Source organism: Mixophyes fleayi, chromosome 3 (assembly GCF_038048845.1).
Source record: "Mixophyes fleayi isolate aMixFle1 chromosome 3, aMixFle1.hap1, whole genome shotgun sequence".
NCBI classification, from domain to species: Eukaryota; Metazoa; Chordata; class Amphibia; order Anura; family Limnodynastidae; genus Mixophyes; species Mixophyes fleayi.
In genome coordinates this window covers 296,532,505-296,557,051 of record NC_134404.1, presented here as the reverse complement: position 1 = coordinate 296,557,051, position 24,547 = coordinate 296,532,505, and the positions used below count along the sequence as shown (strand labels likewise).

Sequence of the window (24,547 nt, the reverse complement as noted above, 5' to 3'; positions counted from 1 at the left end):
TTATGTTGAAAATCCATAATTTTACAGCACAACAATACAAAATATGGCAATGGGCATAATTGTGTAACTTGGCAAAGTTTGCGTAAAAGTTGCACTTTTCTATTTTTCAACCAAATTAAATTTGTGGTTGCTAAACAATGTACATTGTATTATGGTGTGTTGAGTAATATGATATTAACGCTATGCGGCCTGGTGATAATTTCCTCCAAAATAACATGTAAAAAAAATAGTGTAATTTGGGGGGAACTCACATTTAACATGGTATGCCAAAAATGTGTGTTAAATTACATGTATATATGAGTCTGCAATTTTAGGCGTATTTTTGTGAATCATTTATTTCATGAATAAAATTCAGTTGTTGTTGTTGACAGCAGTTAGGCTATGGAGATTTGTAAGAGAGGGTAGGCACTCTCATGGGTAAGGTGACACATGATTGGTTAACCACAGTTTTGATTCCATCTCTGTCAATTATACAATTGTGCTTTTCACTGCAAGTGTGCATAAGATTTTTAATTGAATATTGTTATTATTCTGTGATATGTACATACATATATCTATATCTATATATATATCTACATATATATAATATATATATATATATATATATATATATATATATATATATATGTACAGATCACGCACAGTAGATACTGTATATATTAAAGAATAATAATGATGTATTGTCTTCAAAAAATTTGCACATAGGTATTATATAAGTTATTTAAGTAATAAGTCAATGATATACAGTGTGTTTACTATATTATAGAACATATTCAAAAATAGAAGATTGTTGCATTCCTATTATATACTTAAAGTGGAAAAATAAGCAACTATGTATTTTAACAAGCCTGTTGCACATTCATACAATAAACTATCATAGCATTTGAACACATCAAACATTTATCAAAGCATTTAACTACACACAATTTAGAGGTTTTCACATATGAAGAAACCCAACTACACATATCTATGGCACCTCTTGGTCAATATTCAGGCAATCTGATTAAAAGCATTTAGCAGTTAAATAAAGGAAGGACATGCTTTGATTATTTGAAAGTATTTCTTTAAATGAATGCTATGCAGGGAAGGCATGATTTCCAAAAACACAGTGCAATTTTAGATTATGTTTTTAAATTATTAATAGAAAAATGAAAATCTAAACAGAATATAATTATTTTTTTTTAAATAATATTTTAGATCTGATAGTCAAAAGTGGTCCCGATGTTTACCTTAACGTATGTAAATTATATAAAACTTTTTTAAAATGTATTAGATGTAAATTAATAAGAATTATTATCTTCTGCTTGTCATACTCCCTGAAAGGAAACAGTAGAATTTTAGCACCTCAAAACACAACTAACCAGGAAATACATTATATATAAAAAATTAAATAAATAAAAGCTTGAGCACTTTGGCATGCTCACATTATAACTGTGCAGCACCATTTTTAGAATAAGTATACAGTTAGGAACGAAAAAGAAGCCTTTTATTATACAATTTTGAAAGCTTTTATAATAGTGTAGAAGTTGTATTACATTTTCTTCAGCGATATGGGAGATAAATCCCAGATGCCTGACATTAATAGAATTGTACTTTGTACAGTGTAAATAAGAAATTAATACTTGTATCTCATTGTTTTAGTTACGCCAAGTTGCCATGACTATGTTAACAATTAAATATTTAAACATTTCTGTAGTGCTACAAGATCTTTGTTTTAACTTCACTAGGGTAAGTTTTTATATCTTTTATCAATGTACTTATATTAGTGGACCAAAACATTATTTTTTTAGTTAATGTTTATTTACCTTTTGGTTTCAAATAACTGTGCCATCATCAGAAGATAGTTTGTATAATGTACTATAGAAACAGAATGTGCCTTTTATTCCAAAGGACATAATTGCAGCTTGAAAGGTAATCTTAGATAAATTGTGCGACTTTAATGTACTTAATTTATACATTGATAAATTCAGACATGCCACTCTGCCTGGGGCTCAGTATTTGTGATTGAGTCTTCTTTTAGAATATTTTATTGTCATTTTAGCATTGTTCTTTATCTTCAGAAGAGCTCAGAAAATATTTAACTTGTACTACATTGGTCCTTTATACTGATTGCCAGAGAGATGTCTAATTCCAGGACATGAACCTGCAGCATCTCCAAGTTTCCTCCACACAGCCTGGAAAAGAAGAAATTGAAAACATAAGCCCATTTTCAAATCTAATACATATTATTATTATTATTATTATTATTATTATTATTATTATTATTCTCATTATTATTATTACTATTATAATTATTATCTTTTATTTATAAGGCACCACAAAAAAAACAATTAACATGGTAAAGCAGATCATTTGTGGGACAGTGAGTGTGATGATAGTAATCAGAGAAGTAGGACTAAGCTTAAGAAAACAAAGCTAGAGAAGCAGGCCAAGAGGTACAGAGAGTAATGGTATATTAGAAGTAGAGCACAAGGAAAAAGAGCCCTGCTCGTGAGAGCTTACGGGCTAAAGGAAAGGGAGAGACACAAATAGGGTAGCACCTACTGGGTGTGAAAGCCGGGACAAGGGAATTAGGAGGAGGACTGATAGACTGGAATAAAGAAATGAGTCTTAAGGGCACGCTTGAAGTCTCTGAGAGTAGAGGACAATCTGATAAAGCATGGGAGATAATTCCACAGCTGTGGGGCAGAACTGGTAAGGTCCTGAAGGCAGGAGTGGGAAGAGGTGATCAGTTAAGCAGACAGGCGGTGGTCATTGGCAGAGTGGAGGGGGCAACAAGGAGTGTAGGTAGAGTTGAGATTGGAGGTAGGAGGATTGATTGAGAGCTTTAAAGGTGAGGGTAAGGAGTTTATAATGAATTCTGTAGACCATGGGTAGCCAATGTAGGGACTGGTGGAGGAGGACAGCAGAAATAGAGCGTAGGGAGAGGAAAGTGAGGCAGGCAGCAGCATTAAGGATAGACTTAAGAGGCGCAAGGTGAGAGTCAGGAAGGCCAGAGAGAAGGAGGTTACAGTAGTCAAGGCAAGAGATAACAAGAGTGAATAAGACTTTTGGTGGCTTCTATGATGAGAAAGGGCCGTATTTTAGATATATTCCGAGGTGGAAGAAGCAGGATTTTGAGAAGGACAGAATGTGAGTTATGAAGGAGAGGGAGAAATCGAGGATGACCAAGAGGCAACGGACTTGAGGGATAGAAATGAGGGTATTGTTAGTAACAGAAATAGAGAGGGGGTGGTGGGAGAGCCCTGGAAGGGGGGAGGACAATTAGTTCAGTCTTGGAAATATTGAGTTTTAGAAAGCGCCTGGAAATCCAAGATGCGCTTTCATCAAATGTTGAAAGATTACAACTTATGGGTGTACTGAGCAAATAAAACAACAGGTTGAAGGTAATGCAATTAAATACAGTATTATACATACAACAAGCGATACATTGACTAAGTTCATTGAGGTGGCGGAAAGTATGTTTTCCAAACATGATTTCATTTCACAGCACTAAATTATAAGCAAATTACTTCTATTAAAATGTATAGTTATATTATAAACAGGTGCCTATATTTTATGTTGTTTCAATTCAACTTATATTAGACCACACAAACAAATTTTTAAAATAAGTAGTGGCAATGTCACATAGTAGAAGAATGAGGATTTCATGGGGCTGAAAGAGCAACCAGGAGGCAGAGTCTCTAAGCCAGGATGCCGTATGCAGCTCTCAGGCTGCAAGTGGATCTACCAATGAACTAGAACTAGCTAGAAATTCTTAAGTAAGTACTTACTTGATATTTTAGAACAAAAATAGCCGAGACATTTTATTAATGAATGCTTATATCTAAAGAGTACATGTAAATAAGGTGAGTTCTGCAACAATATATTGGCTCTCATAAGGATTTAACTTATGACCAACAGATCAGGAGGAAAGACGTACTAAATAAATGTTTCTCCTTCTACAATTAAATTAAGTCAAACAATACTTTAATTAGATATATAACTTTATTGAATAAATGTATTAACCTTACTATACAGAATTCACAAATGGAAAAATATTAATGATAAATATTTCTTGGAGATAACCAATTTGGTTTTCCATATGTAGAGAGTGGTCAATAAGAATTTGAAATAATAAATATGGTAATGTGAATTACTTTATGTTGGAATATGGATACTAAGTGAACACTTACCATAAAATACACTACAATTTCTCGGATGTACGGACGGGTTGAATATATATTTCAAATTACTTAACAGCACTTGACTTTCCAGTTCTTCTTCACAAATCCACATACATGTTTTTAATATTTCACCTTTTGTAGGTTTAGGTATATAAAATGAACTATTTTAATGCAACTCGATAAACATTAAATTTTATTTAAATTAGTGGACTGAAGTGCTTCTTGTAGTAACATTCTGGTAGTTGGTTAACTCTTCCCAACCTAGCGCCTCCATCCATAACTTCTATAATTTAATGCAGAGATATAGTGAGACTTCTGGATAAACAAATCAATTACTCCAAATTAGAGGCCATGCTCCATTGTATCTCCGCTCAGGAGCAACAATGTCTAACCTACAACTTTAACTTGAAATGGAAAAAAAAAAAGTACCTATAAGTCTTTAAAACATCTACCTATGATCAACTATACCAGGAAATCTTCCCTGCACTCTTTTCTAAAATACAGGCTGACCTGACCTATTGACACTCTCATAATTTCAAGGCTGGTCAGGGTCCTAGCAATAAAAATGAACATTATTACAAAATAGCTCTATCTATTCAAAACCTTCCAAGTAAGAATTCCACATGCAATGTTTGAAAACATCCAAAAAGCATTAAGAAGATTTGCGTGGAATAGTAGACCCCAATGATTTCAGCATCAATCTTTGAAAAACCCATAATAAAAAAGGAAAGGGCTTTGCTGACATCAAATTATACTTGATCTCCCACTTCACACAAATCGCAGTTAGCTTTACTCCAGCCAACGCAATCTCTTGGTTAAATAGCTAAAATAATTATTTCAATTTGATCTTTATTTTAATGGCACAGACCTTCCTTAACTAATATACTACCAGAAATATGGTTTTCCTTAAAAAAATCAGAACTCTTCTGCTTTTAAATTTCTCATCTCCACTGCTCAACCTTCCATCACTCAGTTTTGGACTAATACAAATTTCCCTGCAGGCATGTCTGTGAATCCCTTTACCAATTGGATCTTTGTTTTTGTTTTGCAACACATATATTAGAACAAAAGCGTTTCATATAATTTCCTAATATCTAATAAATATTCCCTGAAATTATATCCCACCCTTTTGAATACATCCAAATTAAGTTTTTGCCACCAGAACAATCTTTAATAGATCTATTACCTTTTGACCAAATCTGTCTGAGATCCTCATACACAAAATTTCAATATTATGTGGCTTATTAATTGACTCCTTTTAATTTGTCCTAAAGTCGCCATAAAAGAGAATGGAAAATAGATCTAGGACCCCCTATATATGTGGATGGATGGGAAGGGAGTAAGGACAAAGCTAAAAGCACCATCTCCATGTCAATCAAAGAAATTAAATTCTGGAGGAACTATAGCAGCTGCCAAAATGTTATAGCCAAAAACAAGGGAAACCCTAAGCTCCCTTCCATGTCAGCTCTTAAAAATGTTGTCTTGCACACAGACTCTAAATAAAAAAAAATTACATACTATCTCCATTATACAATAAATGTATATGGAGAAATGTTGACCCACGAATCTTTAATGAATCTCAGACTCAATGGCCTTTCCTCCCTGATTAATATAACTTGACTTCTTATCTCTGCTGCTGCACTCCTTAGTGGTTTTCTATTTTATTTTGACAAAAACCCTCCAAGCTTTTAAAATCAGTCGGGTTGAAAATTGAAAATGAACCTTCTATACATATCTCTATTCCATTATTGTTATATTATCTTCTATCTATTTAAGACATTCTGGGCCTGATTTTGAGTTAGCAGCAAAGCAAAGAAAATGAGCAACTTTGCACCTGGACAAACCATGTTACAATGCAAGGGGTAGAAATTGAATTATTTGTTTGCACGCAAGGAAAATACTGGCTGTTTTTTCATCTAACACACAAATACTTGATAACTTTAATTGTACACTGAATTTAAAGTTGATCTATGACATGCCATATTCCAACTATAAATATGACCCCACATTTTAAAATTTACCTCCCCCTCCAATGCAACATGGTTTTGCCAAGGTGCAAATTTGCACCTTTTCTTTGCTTTACTCCTAACTCAAAATCAGGCCCTCTGTGTCTAACATTGTATAACTATGTACTGCCAAAAACTTGGTTGTATAACAGTTATTTATTTTGTACATATATCTGTACAATTATTTGTTTTGTTGACCTCGGTCTTGCATTATTGATTTTAATGTACATTTCACATTCATATCTAAAATACAGGAAAAAATGCACTTAAAACGTATCCTGTGTGCTGATACCACACTACTGGTTTCAATTAAATAAAAATAGACTCTCTACTTTGTGATTGCTGTATTGCTACACTTATAGCCACCTCCATTTTCTATGTATAAAACAATCACTGCAGTTTTAATTATTTGAAATATTACTTATTTGCATACTAAAGTCGTTTCCCATTTGCTCTTTGAAACAAATCTAGTTTCATAGAAAATATTTCTGTTTACTCGAAATTGTTCCTTCTCTCAAAGAAAAAACAACTTTTTCATGAATATGTATTTTAAAATTAATTGATTCCTCCAGGGTCTGCCACTTTCTTCTCTTGTATTTGAAGTATTAGTATCATTACCTCTGCAGCAGAAATTGTAATACTGGCTGTTAGAAGCTCAAGAATCAGCAAACATGTTCTGTTATGGAAACATCCTTTTGTTTCTTTCACGCTAAAAGTATGAATATTTTTCTCATTAGTGTACATGGTGACCACTAAAATCTATAACCACACTTAGTGTTGCAGGATCCAGTAAACAATCAGCAGAGGAAACAAATTGTATGCACTGTATAGTAAAAAGAATATCTAATGACCTATGGCACAGAGAGAGCCATTACAGCAGACGTTCTTAACCTTTGTTTCCAAAATCGAAATAATGTCTAGGTGTCTAAGGTATTTTTAATTAATAATGTATTTTCTTTTTTTTTACTTTACTGTTGACTACATTATAATTGTTTATGCTATATTATTAACATTATATATACTTTATTATTGTGTATTGACATTAACTGGAAGTTAGTGTACTGTAAAATTATTAATATATCATAAACATTTTATTATATACACTTTACACTACATATTAATCCTTACTGACTGTATTCTCTAACCTTATTTGAAGCCTATCCTTATAGAATCAGTCAATGCAATCAGATAAAAATCCAGTCTAGCGAGTATAGCACTGCCACCATCCTCTTTTACTTTTCCACCTCCCAAAGAGCTTCCTGCCACCATGGTAACCTAATTTGGTTTTATCTCTGCCTGAATGTCACACAGTACAGGTCAGTGCTCAGGGGCCTGTGTCTTTCTGTCTCCTTTCAATGGCTGCCCTCCCTTTCCTTTCTCAACTATAAACCCTTTGTCTCTTTCACTCAGAGAGTATGTCGTCTTTTAGAAGCAATATATCAGTTTCCGTCCATAACCTCAACATCATGAATTAGTTTCCTTATCGGTCTGGGCACGTTCTGATATTGGCACAATATAGGCATCTTCCCTTGACTTCACATGCAATTACTATCCACTTTGCTTCCACTAAATGGCTTTCACAACAACAACAACACATATAATTAACCCAGTCAAAGGGGTATATTTACTAAACTGCGGGTTTGAAAAAGTGGAGATGTTGCCTATAGTAACCAACCAGATTCTAGCTGTCATTTTGTAGAGTGCATTAAGTAAATGATAACTAGAATATGATTGGTTACTATAGGCAACATCTTCACTTTTTCAAACCCGCAGTTTAGTAAATCTAGCCTAAAGAGTCCTCTTAATCAAAGCAGGGCTGCCTAGCCATTGTCACTTTTGTTTTCTTATCAGTACTTGTATTCTAAACCTTATACATTGCACTCTCATCCTAGTCTACTGTATTCTTCTCCAGCACTGTATTCAAACTTAATTGATACTCTGCTCAACTAAAGAAATTAACCCCTTCTCGCTTAAAACAAACTAAGCTTTTTCTCAGCTCTCATCCTACCATACAGGGCCAGCTCACCTCACACTGGCAGTGCCAGTGCTTTGCCCACAGATCTGAATTGAGTGTGCTAAGCATAGTGCTAAGCTCAGGGTAGATACCTTGTTAACACCATCGACAGATGGTGATAACTTTGGTAGATATAAAAAAGGTGTCACAAACTCAACCTTTTCGGGCTTGTTAAATTTACACTTTTCCCTATGGGCATGGTGGTATTGGGTGGAAATGGGGTTAGCACCGGTGAAATCAGTGATTTCTCTGGTGTTAACACTTTGATAAATGTGGTGAAGAGAAAAACAATCCTTTCTCCAACGAAAACAGTTGTTTTCGCCAAGGTTAAGGCTTATCATTCATTAATAGGAAACATTTACTTCTTACTCCTCCTATGTTCTGCAATAAAGTGTAAATATATGAATCAACCAATAGATTTTTGATTATTTAAAGAAAAGCAGTTCAATCAACACAACATGTTGAAAATGCTTAGACAAAATAGAATTGGAAACAAAGGTTGTTGCACACATATTGTATATTTTGCTGTGGTTTCCATTGTGGGTTGCAGTCGGATCTGTTAACCTTTGTGCTCCTCTAATGCGCCGATCGGTGGCAATCGGTAAAAAAATGATAACATATGGTAGAACAATCATTTACCTTTTCATGCCTATTCAGTTAATTCTGGCCAGAGTTTAGAAATGTATAATGTGTTTTAACTTGAACCAATAAGCGATTTTTATACTAATAAATGTTTATAATGTATTAGTCATCTTTTAGACATGTGCTTGAAGAATTATGCTTCCATACTAACAAATCTCCTTTCTTACCATCTTTCCTGTCTGGCAGTGATAAAATTTACTAAATAGGGAGTGTCGTTCACCCATTTCTGCCTTTGGTACATTATTGCTATTTTATATATTTGCACTTTGGGATTATATCGTTTCTACTAAAAAAAAAGATGACTATAAAAATGTATTTTAAGTGTAAACTTACATTAACACAGACAGCGCAGATTTCAGAACAGACTGGTATGCAACTGCTGCTAATTTCGAAGAGACTGGATGCCAGCACTTCAGTTGGGCGTCAAAAAAGTGAGCGACATGAAGATTTAAAGCGGTATTTCAATCTAAGGATTAGGGTTAGGGTTATGAGGCAGGTTCTACTATTAGGTTTATAAATCTTCATGTCGCTCACTTTTGCGACATCAAACTTAAGTGCTGGAATCCAGTATCTTCAGAATTAGCAGCAGTCGCATACCAGTCTGTTTAGAAAAATGAGCTGCCTGCAGGGCCGGATTAACGGAATGGAGGCCCCTGGGCTAAGGGGGCCCCCATTCCCCCATGAGGCCCCCCCCCGTTAGCAGACTGGCCCCCCTGTTAGCCGACCCCCCCCCCCAAGCACTTACCTTCTCCTGTCACTGCAGTCCTCCTTCCGCAGCGTGCTGTAAGCTGCTTACTGAGGTAATCTTGTGACACTCTCGCGAGATCTCCTCAGTAAGGAGATTACGTAGCGCCGGAGAAGGAGGACTGCAGTGACAGAGCTCAGCATTGATCGGGCTGGGCTCCTGTCCCAATCAATAATTCTGCTGAGCTCTGTCAAGGGCCCCCTGGATGCCCGAGGCCCCTGGGCTGTAGCCCAGTTAGACCTCGGGTTAATCCGGCCCTGGCTGTCTGTGTTAATGTAAGTCTGCATTTAAATTGTGTCGTATTTATACTCATCTGGGTTTTTTTGTCGATATACTCTGTGTCGGTATTCCAAGTGACAGAGTAACGTACCTAACCCGCACTGATTCGCTATAGATTAGTTAGACTATCTGCTCCTTTCTCAATTACAAAAGGAAAAGGAAATACAATAGGCCAGTGTTGGCTAACCTGTGACACGCCAGATGTTGTGAAACTACAAATCCCAGCATGCATTGCCAATATATAGCAGCTTATTGCTAGAAGGGTATGCTGGGACTTGTAGTTTCACAACACCTGGCGTGTCACAGGTTAGCCAACACTACAATAGGCAATCATATCAGTGAAAAGCATTTAAAAACTACAGCACATAGAACTAAAACTGAATGGCTCAACTAGCAGTTGCTTACATATTATTCAGGGCACTTGTATGCAAATGACATATCATTCAGAACCAAACAGTGCTAGTATGAGCAATGAGAGTTTCCAGGGTTTACTTATTTATTTTCTTAATCTGTCATATGAACTGATAAAATTAAAAGCAAATGCTTATGTACTGTACATCCTATGTTGTATTTTAAAATATTTGTTTAATATGCAGGTGAAAGTCAAGTGAACTTTGCTAACAGACATCATCATAAGGTTGCAATAAATCAAGCCTTTGTAATTGAGAATTAGTCTCCAAGTACTAGCCTTGTGCACCACAGATGTAATAGAACTGTCAGTGAAGCAGAAGGAGAGGATGCATTGTTTATAGGTGAAATGACAGGAGTTTACAGGTACAAGAGACACATTACCCTTACGCTGCCTCTTTCGTGTTCTGTCCTTATTATAATGCCTCTCCCACACTATCCCCCTCAGTCTGCCAGTCACTCTTCTCTGATAATACTGAATAAGGATTGTCCGCTTAATCAGGTTTCCCCCAGGATTACTGTTCTTCCAGAAAAATTAATTAGTCCTGTCAGAAAAAAATTAATTAGTCTGATCAAAAAAACTGACTTGCATTGTCAATATTATTAATTTTCCCTGACAGGAAAAGCATTTGCAGCTCCTTTAGAATAAATAATTTGTCAATTAATATAATACACTAAGATTGAATAATAAACAGATATTAATTTACTGGTCACAGTCTGCTAGCAAGAAAAAATGTCAAGTAAATAAAATTTAAAGACATTTTTAATTTAAAGACATCACCGCTCAGTGCTATTTTTCTTTTTAAGTTAGATGCTTTATTTAGAATTTTTAAATAAATGGTGATAGTAATTGAGAGGGAGGGGGGGGAGGTGAGTTTTTTTGTCTGTCTATCTCTACTAAAGTAAACCAATCTGTGTCAGCAGGCTGGTTACTATAAGAATGGTGGTTCCTCGTACACTAATATTGCTATTGAAGCATCTGGCATTTGCATCAGTATATCACAGGTCAGTTATTATTATTATTATTATTAATACCATTTATTTATATAGCGCCACTAATTCTGCAGCGCTGTACAGAAAACTCACTCACATCAGTCCCTGCCCCATTGGGGCTTACAGTCTAAATTCCCTAACACACAGACAGACAGACACAGACACACAGACTAGGGTCAATTTGCTAGCAGTCAATTAACCTACCAGTATGTTTTTGGAGTGTGGGCGAAAACCTGGAGCACCCGGAGGAAACCCACGCAAACACGGCGAGAACATAAAAACTCCTCACAGTTAAGGCCATGGTCGGGAATTGAACTCATTACCCCAGTGCTGTAAGTCATAAGTTAACCACTTAGCCACCGTGCAGCCCTATGTTGCAAATTAAGTTTAAGACAATGTTTTTATTAATCTTCTTTACCAGGCAAGCTTTATTATTTATTCTTTTTGGTCATATGACCACTTTAAGAAAAGTTTCTTCATATTGACGATGGTAAAGAAAAGAAGAACTTTTTCACTGAAACCTATAGCAGCGCTGTCCAACTACTTCATATGAGGGGCCACATTTTTATGGACCTATATGATGGAGTATTGGACAAAATACATTATGGTGAAATGGTAAACTGATTTTGTTGTATGTTGAAAATAGCTATATACGTGCGCCATGCCTATCACAATCCTATGTAAATCATTACAGTCCTGTGCCGAGCTTACAGGTCTTATGCCAACCACATATACTCAAATTCCCACCATACCCAGTCCTTTGTTCAATATCATTCTAATGCCCACCCACATACTGACCTAATCCCACAACATAACTGTATCATGCCATTCCAAAAATTAGAGCTGGGTGCCCAGATTAGCAGGATCATTCCCACCAAAGCCCATTGCAACTTTTACACATATAACAGTATGATGGCTAGGCTTATTGCCATCATATACAGACCTGTGCCAAGATTTAAATAATCATGTCCATTAGTCCTATGCCTGGCAAAATCAACACTATGATTTCAGAACCCTGACTACCACATATGGCCCTGGCCTAGATAAGCAGCCTCATACACCAAAAACTGCAGTCCTATGCAAGCCTCATATCCCCCCTGTGCACAAATTTAATTCCTGTCCCCCAAAAAAATTTTGTGCTGTGCAAACTTTCTCCATATTAGAAGGCATAAGAGAGTCCTTCATACAATGAAATCGGGGTGCTCCCTTCCAATAAAATCACAGATGGTTACAGCCAATGAAACAACTGCAATTTCATGTTGGGAAGCCACATTGGTTTCATATTGAAAACTTTAAGAGTAACATTCATTTCAACTAATGAAGCTGCTTCTCGCTGTGAGGGAAATGTAAAGCTTTCAGGTTATGATTGGAGAGGTATATAAAGGCTAGCAAACAATAAAGCAGCAACAAAAGTATGAGCATTTAAAAATGTATCCTGGATGACATATGCAAGATTCAGCATTATTACAATTGCTAGTAAATAATGATTTGTGGTACAAAATTTGCAGTTTGATTCACTGGCTCAGTCGTTTGTAGCCCTTTCCCACATGCGAACTGGCGAGCTTGAACAAATATGTGAAAAAACTGAGAAGTTTTAACATATTTGATTCAACAAATTATTTTGAAAAAGATGCAGTTTCGAGCAGTGATTACAGAAAGAAAGAAGTGGCTACAATTTGCTAATAGAAGGTTGATTAATAGAAGGTTACAATAACAGTCAAATATTCACCAGTGAAAATGGTTTGTGATTTAAGAATATTAGTAACGTTGTTTTCACATACACAGAATTTAAACACAAGGGGCTAGATTTACTAAGCTGCGGGTTTGAAAAAGTGGGGATGTTGCCTATAGCAACCAATCAGATTCTAGCTGTCATTTATTTAGTACCTTCTATAAAATGATAGCTAGAATCTGATTGGTTGCTATAGGCAACATACCCACTTTTTCAAACCCGCAGCTTAGTAAATCTAGCCCAAGGAGTTTGATCTTAGACATGTTACATTGCAAGCAGATTTAATATATCAGGGAGGTGACAGCTGAGACATCCAGTGGCATTAGTCATAAGGGACATAGTAACACTGGGACAGGCACTGAGGAGGTGCAGCACATGATCTTTCCAGTGCTATACACCAATCAGTCACAACATTAAAAACAAATGCCTAATATTGTGTAGGTCCACCTCGTGCCACCAAAACACCTCTGATCTGTTGCAGCATGGACTCCACATGACGTCTGAAGGTGTCCTGTGGTGTCTGGCATCAAGAGGTTAGAAGCAAACACTTTAAGTTGTGTTAGTGGCAAGATGGGACCTCCATGGTTCTGACTTGTTTTTCTGGCACATCCCACAGATGCTCGATCAGATTGAGATCTGGGGAATTTGAGGCGCCGTGAACTCTTTGTCATGGTCCTCAAACCATTCCTGAACATTTTTTGCAGTGTGGTAGGGTGCATTATCCTTCTGGAAGAGGCCACTGTCATCAGGGAATACTGTTGCCATGAAGAGGTGTACTTGGTCTGCAACAATGTTTAGGTAGATGGTACGTGTCAAAGTAACATCCATATGATTGCCAGGACCAAGGTTTCCCGGCATTCCCAGAACATCACACTGCCTCTGCTGGCTTGCCTTCTTCAGATAGTGCATCCTGGTGCCATCTCTTCCCCAGGTAAACAACGCACACGCACCCGCACCTCAAGGTCTTATCAGTCCCTAGATAAGGACATAGGTCTCCTAGTAAGTAATCTGGTTCTGTTGAGGTCAGTAATATACAGTAGATGTATGAAACCCCAGAAATTAAGGTTGCAATGATTTGCTTGAAAGCAGATGCAAAATGTACAAATCATGCTGAATCTCATCAATTGGCAGTTTAAATTGATTTATCACATTTCACGTTGCCCACTTTTCATGTTAGGCAAACTTTAAGCTTAAATAAATTAAAGAGGTAATTTGCAATGTGCACAGGATGTTTTCTGCTTTTCAAATTGGTTTTGCACTATTTAAACCAGCAAATATACTTCAAAGCACATGCTTCATTTCTGATCTTTAGAGATGCCTTTGTAAAATTGAAGTGTACTTATGCTTTCAGGTATACCTATAAAAATATCTCCCCTCCACCCCTTTATTTAATTTCAGTAATCCCGCTCCACGAAAGGAAATCTCATTTCTTTATCAAGAACAATCATCCGAAAAAAAATATTATTATTAAAGCAGTTATCATAAGGTTTATTAGTAATTGTAAACATCATTAAATAAGGTCCAAATGGTATGCTTTTCCTTCACTTTATCTCAGGAAACACTGTAGCTAACAGTTAAAAAAATCGTTCAACTGAATTGATGTTACGCATCGATCATGGCAGTAACACTTGAGTGGATAGTGCCTATCAACCTCTAACCCCCTGTGCAGAAAATATCTGCAAGACGTGCTCTTTCTCTACAGCCCTCTATGAGTCTTGTTCATTAAACCACTCTGTGATTTTGAAAGACTTTGTTTTTATCTGAAAGTCACAATATAACCGCCTTCAGTAAATGTTTTTATTCCATGCAACCGATTGCTAATTTGTTTTATTGCTATCTGGTTTCACACTGACAGGTAATTTGTAAAGAGTATCACTAATCACAAAATAATTGTACATTAAAATATTAGCCTTTAAATAGCTGCGATTCACTGGTTTAAAAACTTATAAGCTCTATCTGCAAAGTGCTAAGTGGAATGTTGCTTTCTTCCTCCGTACAATTCCCAGAGTACAGGATTTATTCTGATTATTTATACTAGTATATTTTTTTAAAGGAAATAATGATAAAGGCTGCTAACATATTGATCATAATAAATCAATTAAAATAATAATATTCTGTAGCAAAATGATTGTAGCAATCGGTTGTCAGTACAGGACACCTAAAATATATGATGAAAAGTAGCAGGAATTAGTAACTTTACAAATTTGAGGTCTGCTGTTGAAAGATAAGAAATTATTTATATGATGAACTAATGATCAGTCACAGAATCAAATTTAAAATAAATTAATGCTTAAGTATGCTAACAAATTGTATTTTTATAAAATTGGTATCCTTCAAATGGGATCTTTATTACCATAACTAAATCCAAGGGCCCTATTGCAAATTTTAAAGTCTACGGGCTGCCAACAAACTTCATCAAATGGGATTATGAGGGGGCATGACATGAAATCACCTTGTCCCATAGTAAAATTTAGGTGGTGGCCCTGAGATACAAGTCAATGCCCTCCCTACATTACTTTTCTTAGCATGTGTGGGGCTATCACATGTGCAGTAAAGCCATGTTTTCCACTTCACGAATGGACTGACATTTTGCACAACTTAGAGGAAAATAGGGTCTCTTCCTACACTTTAAATGAAACTTGTTTTGCATATGGATGTTCCATTTATGAGGAGTAATGTAATAACAGTACATCACACACAAAAATGCCACCTGCAAAAAATACAGTCACCATATCGCCACATGCGCATGTCATATATGAAGCTAAATCAATCAGTATTTTAGGAGACAAAGTTAAATGTTTATTTAATTGAAAGTGTAGTGCTACAGGGGTAGGAGGTTGGACTTTGATATGAACTTTACTCTTGTATAGTGGTCTCTACAGATTTTGACGTTGTGGAGGTGGCTCCAGGGAATGTGAGAAGTCCAAGTGCAGTGTGTGGACCACTGAGTCAAACCAAAGCATCTTGCAGTGTGCATCTGGCGAGCTTTGTAAATGATATCCAGTAACTACAGTACTGATACAGTACTGATAGTACTAATTGTAGCAAAGAAAGAAGCCTAATTTGATATGTAAATAAGTAGAAGATGTTAAAAACACTACACATAACATAACATTGAGGCTTAAAGAAATTTTCCACTTGTAAATGTCTTAAGTTTTTTAACACTGACTTACAACTTTCCCTTAATTTTCCTTTCTAGCTTGCATCTTTACGGCTATGGGCCTGATTTAAAGGTAAAGGTGCCACATTTGCATATGAGCAAAAATGCATCTGCAGACTTGCGTTTCCACGTCTTTTTCTCCCCCCAGATATATGCAATCTTAAATCTAGCATATAGATATATATGTTACAGTAATTATGATCAACTTGACAATTTACACCAGGATTATGTAGGTGGTAAAACCACAGCATATATGTAGTATATTTCAAGATTTCTGTAACTTAATATTAGACACATCTCAAAGGGGTGTGCTTAACTTGTGTCTGCACAACCATTTATTACTGCAGAGGCACATTAATACTCTTGATTCAGTTCTCCAAGCGTGGGGACGGAAGTATAAAATGAATACAACTCTAGTTCCGGAAACAAGTTGTGCAATAATTTTGCACCAAGAAGCATCCTAACAACACGCAAATTCACGTACATTCAGGCCCCGCAAGAGCAACCTCAGACTCTAGTGCCGCCTCCTTTTGGGGCCCTCATATGCTGTGAACAAAGACTTTGCAAAATCCAGTGCAGAGTAAAAAGGTTCGCACATGGAACTGGGAGCCAGGACATTATTTTTTTTTTAAAGGAAATAAATAACTTTATTAAATTTGTTTAAAAAAAAACAAAAAAAACACAGGAAAAACATGTTCCACTACTGTACATGATAAATAGAATTTCACATGTTTTGCATGGGGAAGTTTTGCCTGAAGTCATTAGTGAAGGCTACTGCTGGTGATTGCTTTGTCAAAAATTTCCATTTTATCCAGATCTAGGACTTTTCAACTATTAATAAACAGACCTCTTTATATCACTATTACTATTCTGAGACACTGGTAGGGCAAAATTTAGTACTATTAAAATTAGCCATATCTGGTATTGGGTAAATTCTAAGTGCACACTTTAAAACAAACAGCTTGTTATTACACTGGTTTATGAAACATGGTGATGAATCAGCCATTACAATTTTAAATTAACCTAATATTTAAAGTGTTTTCCCATTGTCATTAGCATTTATGCATTTTGAGAGTTGGATACAACAAGCACAATGCATTTCAGCTTTCTGAATGCTGGACATGTCAACAACTGAAAAATGGGAGTGGAATTGAATGTACTATCTAGATATTTTGAAGTAGAATCCAGATGAACTATACAAAGCTACGTGGTAGCTTGTGATGAGTTGGAAATGCCATCAAGCCCATAATCACAATTTTATGCTTATTGAAGTTCATAGAAGGGATACAGAAGTCATGCTAAGTTAATTGCAACAATATTGTAAACCTGGAATAACGTTGTATATGTAAAATCCATCAGGTTTAGCATGAAACATAATATAAAGTCAGTGGTATTGGACCAATAGTCATTGACAGCTGTGGTGATGGAAGCAGAGTGTAACTACTAAAACTTTAATGGTTAAGATTCTATTGGAAGCGGAGTGACACTGTGGTTTGCTAACAAGAGCATAGTCAAGGACAGGCCACAAACCCACTGATACGGTCAATGTTATTATGGAACATTTCCAGTCATTGTCAGGATTTCTTTTCTTTTCTTTAACCAGCAAGCAAACTGTGCTCAATGTATTGAATGTGCAAAACACAGTTACAATCATTACTGCAATAAAATATGCATTCAGGATTATAAATAAGGAACCATTTATATATAGTGACAGAAGCACTGGGAAATTGGTAGATCACACACACACACACACACACACACACACACACACACACACGTATATTTATATGTCCCTGGCTTTCTGTCTTATATGCTGTAAAGCCCCATGGAGATTGCTTGTGGTTGGGAAAAACTACCCAGAGAGTCTGTTCACCTTTAAGAAAAGCTGGTAAGGTCCCTGGGGTATAAATGCATTTATAAGGCTCATTTTGGGTTTTGCAACCAGCTAGCAAGTTTCTGGTGTTCAGGAGTTGTACCTGCAAGATGCTGATAAAAAGCTGCTAGGCAGTTTCCTCACTCTCTCACAGCTGGGGAAGAGGTTATATGCCTCCTGAGAGACACTGTAAATGGTAACCAGTAAGTCCTGTGTTTTGTATGTGTGTGGGTTCCTCACTTCAGACAGGGCATTTCTGTGCGTTAGTAAGAAGCCAGACAGGCTAGGAGCTTTTGTTTATGTCTGAAGTGCAGTCTACCACAGAAGACGGTACCCATAATACGATCCTATGACAATATATATAGAAACAACTTATCTTAAAGAAATATAACATTGTCAAATCATAAAACACTGTTGTTTATGACATTTATGTATGCTATTACGTCATACATTAAAAATATTTTTTGGTAATCAAAGTGTAGTAAGTTGCATAATTACCCAAATAATTCTTCCTCCAAAAAAAATAAATAAAAGTAAAAATGTATTTACTCTTTATGAATTGTTTTAAAGCATGGTTAAAACAGTGCCAATTATTATGCTGAATGGTCTTTTATTGGCGTCTACTGCCATCAAAAGGTTTGAACATATTAATGGAATAGGAATTATTCTCAGGGTTAGAATAGTGTTTACTACATGTGTCAACCTGAACAAAGAGTAAAAATACAGTGTATCATCAAACAAAATTACTATATAAAGAACTATATAGTCACATTAAAATGTATAAATGTAGAATGCGCTAATTTGCAGCAGTATGGATCATTGAATGCTCTGCTTTGTCAAGCAAGAAACCTAAAAGTTAATTGGATGGATAAGAGTGGTTTGAGTCAAAATAGAATTATCCAAGCAACAAAGTCAAATTGGGATTTTAATTCAAGTTCATGTAATTTTATATCATGTTATATGTTATTTATCCCTTGCCTAGTAAATCTTCTACATCTCTGGTTTTTGTTTGTAATTTTTGATTACCACACTGTTTGGTACTGAGTAATACTGTGACGCCTTATTATGCCTCCCCCCCCCCAATAATAATGATAATAATGATGATTTTTTTTTAAATCTTTTTTTGTAATGGTGAATGGTCAATTCTTTACAATGAAATTAGGTTGCAGTGTCTAAGCAGTTTGCAAACAATAACTAGCAGGACTATTTATATAGGAGGTTTATTTTATTTTTTACTAAATGCATTCTCTTTAGCTTCCAATTTATTATAGACTAGTTGAAGTACCCAGCATTGTCTGCGCTTAAATCTTCAAGTTCTTAAGTTATAAATGAGTTGGATGTAACTGTCAACATTTTAAAAATAATTAGCAGCTTAGCAGCTCTTCCAACATGCCTATGAGGTGGCTGCCCAGTGTCATTTTTGTTTTTATATTAAATGTCATCCAAATCCATCCAGTGAAAGGTTCAGAACAGGCTCGTCGGGTCAAAGTTCTGCAAAGCATACACCAATGGGAGTTCCGACCGGGACCCTAACCCCCCTAAAACCTGGCCAGGATCAAAATGGACAACCTCACGTTGGTTTCATTTCAATCGGTGCAGGGGTGTCAAAGATATATTCAGCAACAGACAAACAAACTTCTTCTTATATATATATATATATATATATATATATATATATATTTAGTATCTGTAGGAATCAGAAATGGTACAACCATTGTCATAGCATTGGGGCCCCTGAGATGGAGCAGAATCCATTACCACTGCATCAATGGATGCCTAGTGGGATGTAAAAGATTGTGCTTCGATTAGCAGCTTCCAATTAACCTAATGCAAAGAATGCCTTAGGCAACAATATGGCCATTTGTCAGCACATGATGAATAAGTAGTAGTCAGTAACAACTTTATCCTGAATCATCAAAGTCCTATGGAATTAATAGTGACACACTATTGTAATAAACAGGGCCGTAACTAAGGCTGTGTGAGAGGGGCGACCATCCAGGGCGCAATGCTGAAGGGGGCACAGTTTATGAATATTTTAGTTTTATTTGGATAAAATTGAGGGCTGGGGGGGGGCAGTTTTCCCTCTCATCGCTGCCGCTAATATTTTAAGGTATAGCACTGGTAATATGATTAGGCATAGGAGCTCTGGATCATCACTCTATGGGCTAGATTTACTAAGCTGCGGGTTTGAAAAAGTGGGGATGTTGCCTATAGCAACCAATCATATTCTAGCTTTCATTTATTTAGTACCTTCTACAGAATGATAGCTAGAATCTGATTGGTTGCTATAGGCAACATCCCCACTTTTTCAAACCCGCAGCTTAGTAAATCTAGCCCTATGAGTTGATTATGACCATGTTATTCATGCAGGGCAGTGGTATTTATTTAACTGCCGATTCCCAGCACAGCATGTAGATAGAATAATAAAAACATGTTCAATTGAAGGTCTCAGAGACCCGTCCTCCTTTTTGTTGTTGTTCTGTAAAACCACTTCCTATGAGATTCTCTGCTCATTATGTAATATAAAGACAATATTACCATGCTGCTTCAATTAATTTCCCAGGTCAGCATATATTTTACTATCTGGGGGAGATGTATTATCTAAGAGATTGGGATAATGTTAGATAACTAAAAATGGGAATGGGTACAGTTAGAATGATTAAATAGTCCCCCTCTATTTTTTTTATAGCAGATTAATTGGTTTAATATATTATATTATAGTTTTCTACAATTATTTAGATGTAGCAAAAAATTGACATGCCTAATATGTTCCTAAAACATGTCTTTTTTATTGCAGAATTGTGGATTGATGCTATTTATAAATCTGGCCCTAAAACCATCATTAATAACACAGTCAATAGAGCAACATCATAGTGTAATCAACAGTTCAGAGTGGGCTCTTAGCATTTCTGGATGCAACAGGCACATAACAGCATATCACAAATCAGCCAAGTGGATTATCTGAATGTCACAGACCAGTAACTGCATCAAATTATACAGTGCATAGAAAGAGATGAAATATTGTAGGCATTAATGTACTTTAATGGTCAAAAATATATCACAAATCATAAGTCATGTGTATGAAATATATGTTTTTAGAAATAAGATCAGCATACAATATAGATATTGATTAGAAGCAAAAATAGACAGAATCAGAGAGCTAGGAACCCAAGCAGAACAATATCTATACTTTAAAGTTGCATCAATGGTTGGTGGTGACTACAGGGCCAGGAGACCCAGCATTTTGGGTCTTCCTCCCCCTGCTGCAATTGGCAGGTGTGTGCAATATTTTAGGGAGCTACCTGAGAGCATGAATGTTAGACCCCAGGTAACAAATCTTTGGGGACTGTGTTTCACTTATGATATGCCACCAAAAATATTTTTTTCAGTTTTGGGGAGAATTGCGCTTTAATTTCCTAATAGAGTAAGCTTGAGAATTACCCTGTGAATATGCTAGTTATTTTGAAACTTCTATTGTTCTTGAGCACCACTCATGTGGGTAAGCATAATTGACTGTACTAAAATTGTTTATTTCCTCTATGTTGATGTGGTATTCATTTTAAGTGGTGATGATTCAGGGTATTGCAATTTTGACCTTCAACTATTAGTAATTATTATTATCTTTGACTTATAAGGCGCCACAAAGGGTCCGCAGCTCTGTACATTACATATACAGAAAACAGAACCAAGACACAGCTTGAAGCCTTTGAGAGTAGATGCTAACCTGATGGAATGTGGAAGATCGTTCCACAGCAGGGGAAAGTCCTGAAGACAAGAGTGAGAGGAGGTGATCAGTGAAGTAGTGAGGCGGCGGTCACAGGCAGAGTGGAGGGGGCGGATAGGAGTGTAGGTAGAGACTATTTATGGATGTGAATACAATGCACACAGTTGATTTGGCACAGATAATTAAATAAATTCATGGTGATAAGTAGTGCCTGCAAGTGAGGCCACCGATGAATTCATGCTGTTAAATTTCACCTAAGAATCCAGAAATGGGTTGCGGGAAACAGACAGGATCACCTCAATGAGTGGAACAGGTTTCAATTCAAATGTAGTGTTTTCAATATTTAAATTAAGTACACTGTAAAGCAGAGAGAAATCCAGTGATATCACAATGACATCACTGGGGATATATTAAGCATAGGGGCCCAGTGGGTACATGAGAACCCAGTTTGTCTCTATATTAAAATTGTTTACAGTAAATGTTACTTGTTTCAGTAATTACTGGCAGAATGATGAAAACAGTATAGTCTTCCTTATGCTGTGAGAAAGGTCACTCTGTACAGGGAAAAACAAAACATTCTTTAAATAACAAATAGCACATTTTATTTTATAATAAATGCATTTGTTTAGTTATAACATATGAAAAGTGGTCTGGCAAATATCCACTTGTATGGACTGTTTCTAAAGGTTAAGTGTCCGATTAGGGTTTGACACATTTTTTACCGAGAGCGAAAAATATTTCTATCCCAAAATTGAGGCCTTACGTGTGTATCTCAAGATATGTGCAACTCTGAATACAGCAGTATTTTTATCTCAGATGTATGTCATTCCCACTATAGCGTAGAGATGTGGCTTGACAGTGTTAGTTATAAACGGGTTTTGGTTTTTTTAATCTCAATTTTTTACACAGTAAGTAGCTGGTGTGTCAGGCAACGACAGGTACCAGGGGCAAACACAGGATTTGCAGAGGGGGGTTTCCACACCACGCCGCCAATGGGCGTCACCAGCATGCATGTGGGCGTGGCTATATTTTAGAGAGTACTTGGCTGCTCTCCAACTCTCCCTATCCCCATAATAGACATGGGCAATGCTGCGTGCACTACTGTTAGGTACATGCAGCTCTCTCTTTTCAAGCAGAGCGGTGTGAAGTGGGGGCAGGGTCCAGCCACCTCAATTATACAGTGCCCCAGGCTTGGAGGGGAGTTTCCAGGCACTAGGAAACCCCCTCGGTTTGCCTATGGGTACATATGTGTACTACAGCGCCTGTGTACTACAGCAGCCCTGCACCCAAATTCAACAAGCCTTGAATCTTGTGATCCGTGGCTTGATGAATTTGGGCGCACACCAAGGCAAAATACAGGCATAATATTCTAAGCGCGGGTTCCGCTAAGAGTACATGCTCTAATGAATCAGGCCTTTTGAGTCTTGTGTTATAATTTTAAAGAGACAAATTTTGCAGCTTTATGTTACACTTCAGAGGAGAAATACATTTCTAAGTCTTCTCTGAGCACTGTAATAAAAAGCTTAACATACACAAAAGTGCCATATATAATAAAAATATTTTCAATGTCCCCCTACCCTTATTTTTCATTTAACAAATAAAACTAAGCCTAGTAGTGTTTTAAGAGAGAAACTGAAAAGTGTTATTTAATGAGAGTGGTAGGAGGTTTGACTTTGACATTTAAACTTCTTTTTTTATTGAGAGATTTTTTTTAAATAGCGGTACATGTTGATAGAAAGCTAAATTCAACATAACAATATCTGAATATAAACAAACAAAACTGAAAAGTATTGTTGATTTAATAGTTTAAAATATGTAAAGATAATATACATTTAAATATATAACTTGTATAATATAGTTTGTAACTTAGACATATAATAATAAATTATCAATATTTTTTACATAAGTAATTACTATAAATAGAAAATGTTAAGTTTATGATAAATGAGCATTCTAGAACGCATAGAAAATAGCCATAGTTTATAGAAAAGCAGAGGAAGAATTACAACATGTCCGCTAGTGTTTTTACATAAGTGTATAAAAATAGAAGAAAGGAGAGAAAAAGGTAGGGAAGGGACAGGTAATCTGGAAGTTGGGGGAACTCATCAATACAGCACGACTATTCAGATTTTTCTGTGTTTTTACAAAATAAAAAAACAAACAAAAAGACAAAACAAAACGAAAAGATAAACCATTTAACAGAGGTCATTAGCCAGAGTAAACAATTTACAATTTATTTGACCATTAAGCACTTCTGAACAATTAAGTCGTTATAATTTAATAATGTCAAGTAAACCTATAATTTGGATTAACATTAGCAACTTTATTTCCATTTCTCTAGAACCCTACCTGGCAATCCCAAAGCATATGTTACAATGTGCTAATGGTGGTCCCACATTTCGGACAATCAAAGTTGTTTCTATTGCACATTTTAAATAGACCAGCCTGAGTATGGTAGACCCTGTGTAGTATAAACAGATTTATCTGCTGATACCAGAGACAGAAGGAGGTATCCCTTATACTTTAAAGTATGTGAGCCCAGTGTCACCCTCAACTTTGGTTTTAAGATATAGCAGTCCCTCTGGACTTGTGAGTAGGTTTGATTACAGGAATGAAATTATTTTGTGTGTACCCAAATTTATCATTAACCTTTGATGGAGAGACCCTAATCTGGGATGAAGAGTCCCTAAACATGGCATTTATGACATGTCTTAATTAAAGATATCTGTAAAATGCAGAGATGGAAAACCCAAACTCCTCTCTTAGTTGTTCAAAAGATTTTAAATAACCACATTGCGAGTAAAC

General features: G+C 36.0%; 1 protein-coding gene across 1 annotated transcript in view; it reads right to left on the bottom strand.

The window, feature by feature from the left end:
• Window positions 1-681: 681 nt before the first annotated feature.
• The window catches only part of CCDC85A (coiled-coil domain containing 85A), a 242,115-nt gene continuing 218,249 nt past the window's right edge, over window positions 682-24,547 (bottom strand). The window contains exon 3 of the mRNA XM_075203848.1: window positions 682-2,174. Coding sequence (XP_075059949.1) covers window positions 2,125-2,174 — 50 coding nt within the window. The 3' untranslated portion in view covers window positions 682-2,124. The remainder of the gene's footprint in view (window positions 2,175-24,547) is intronic.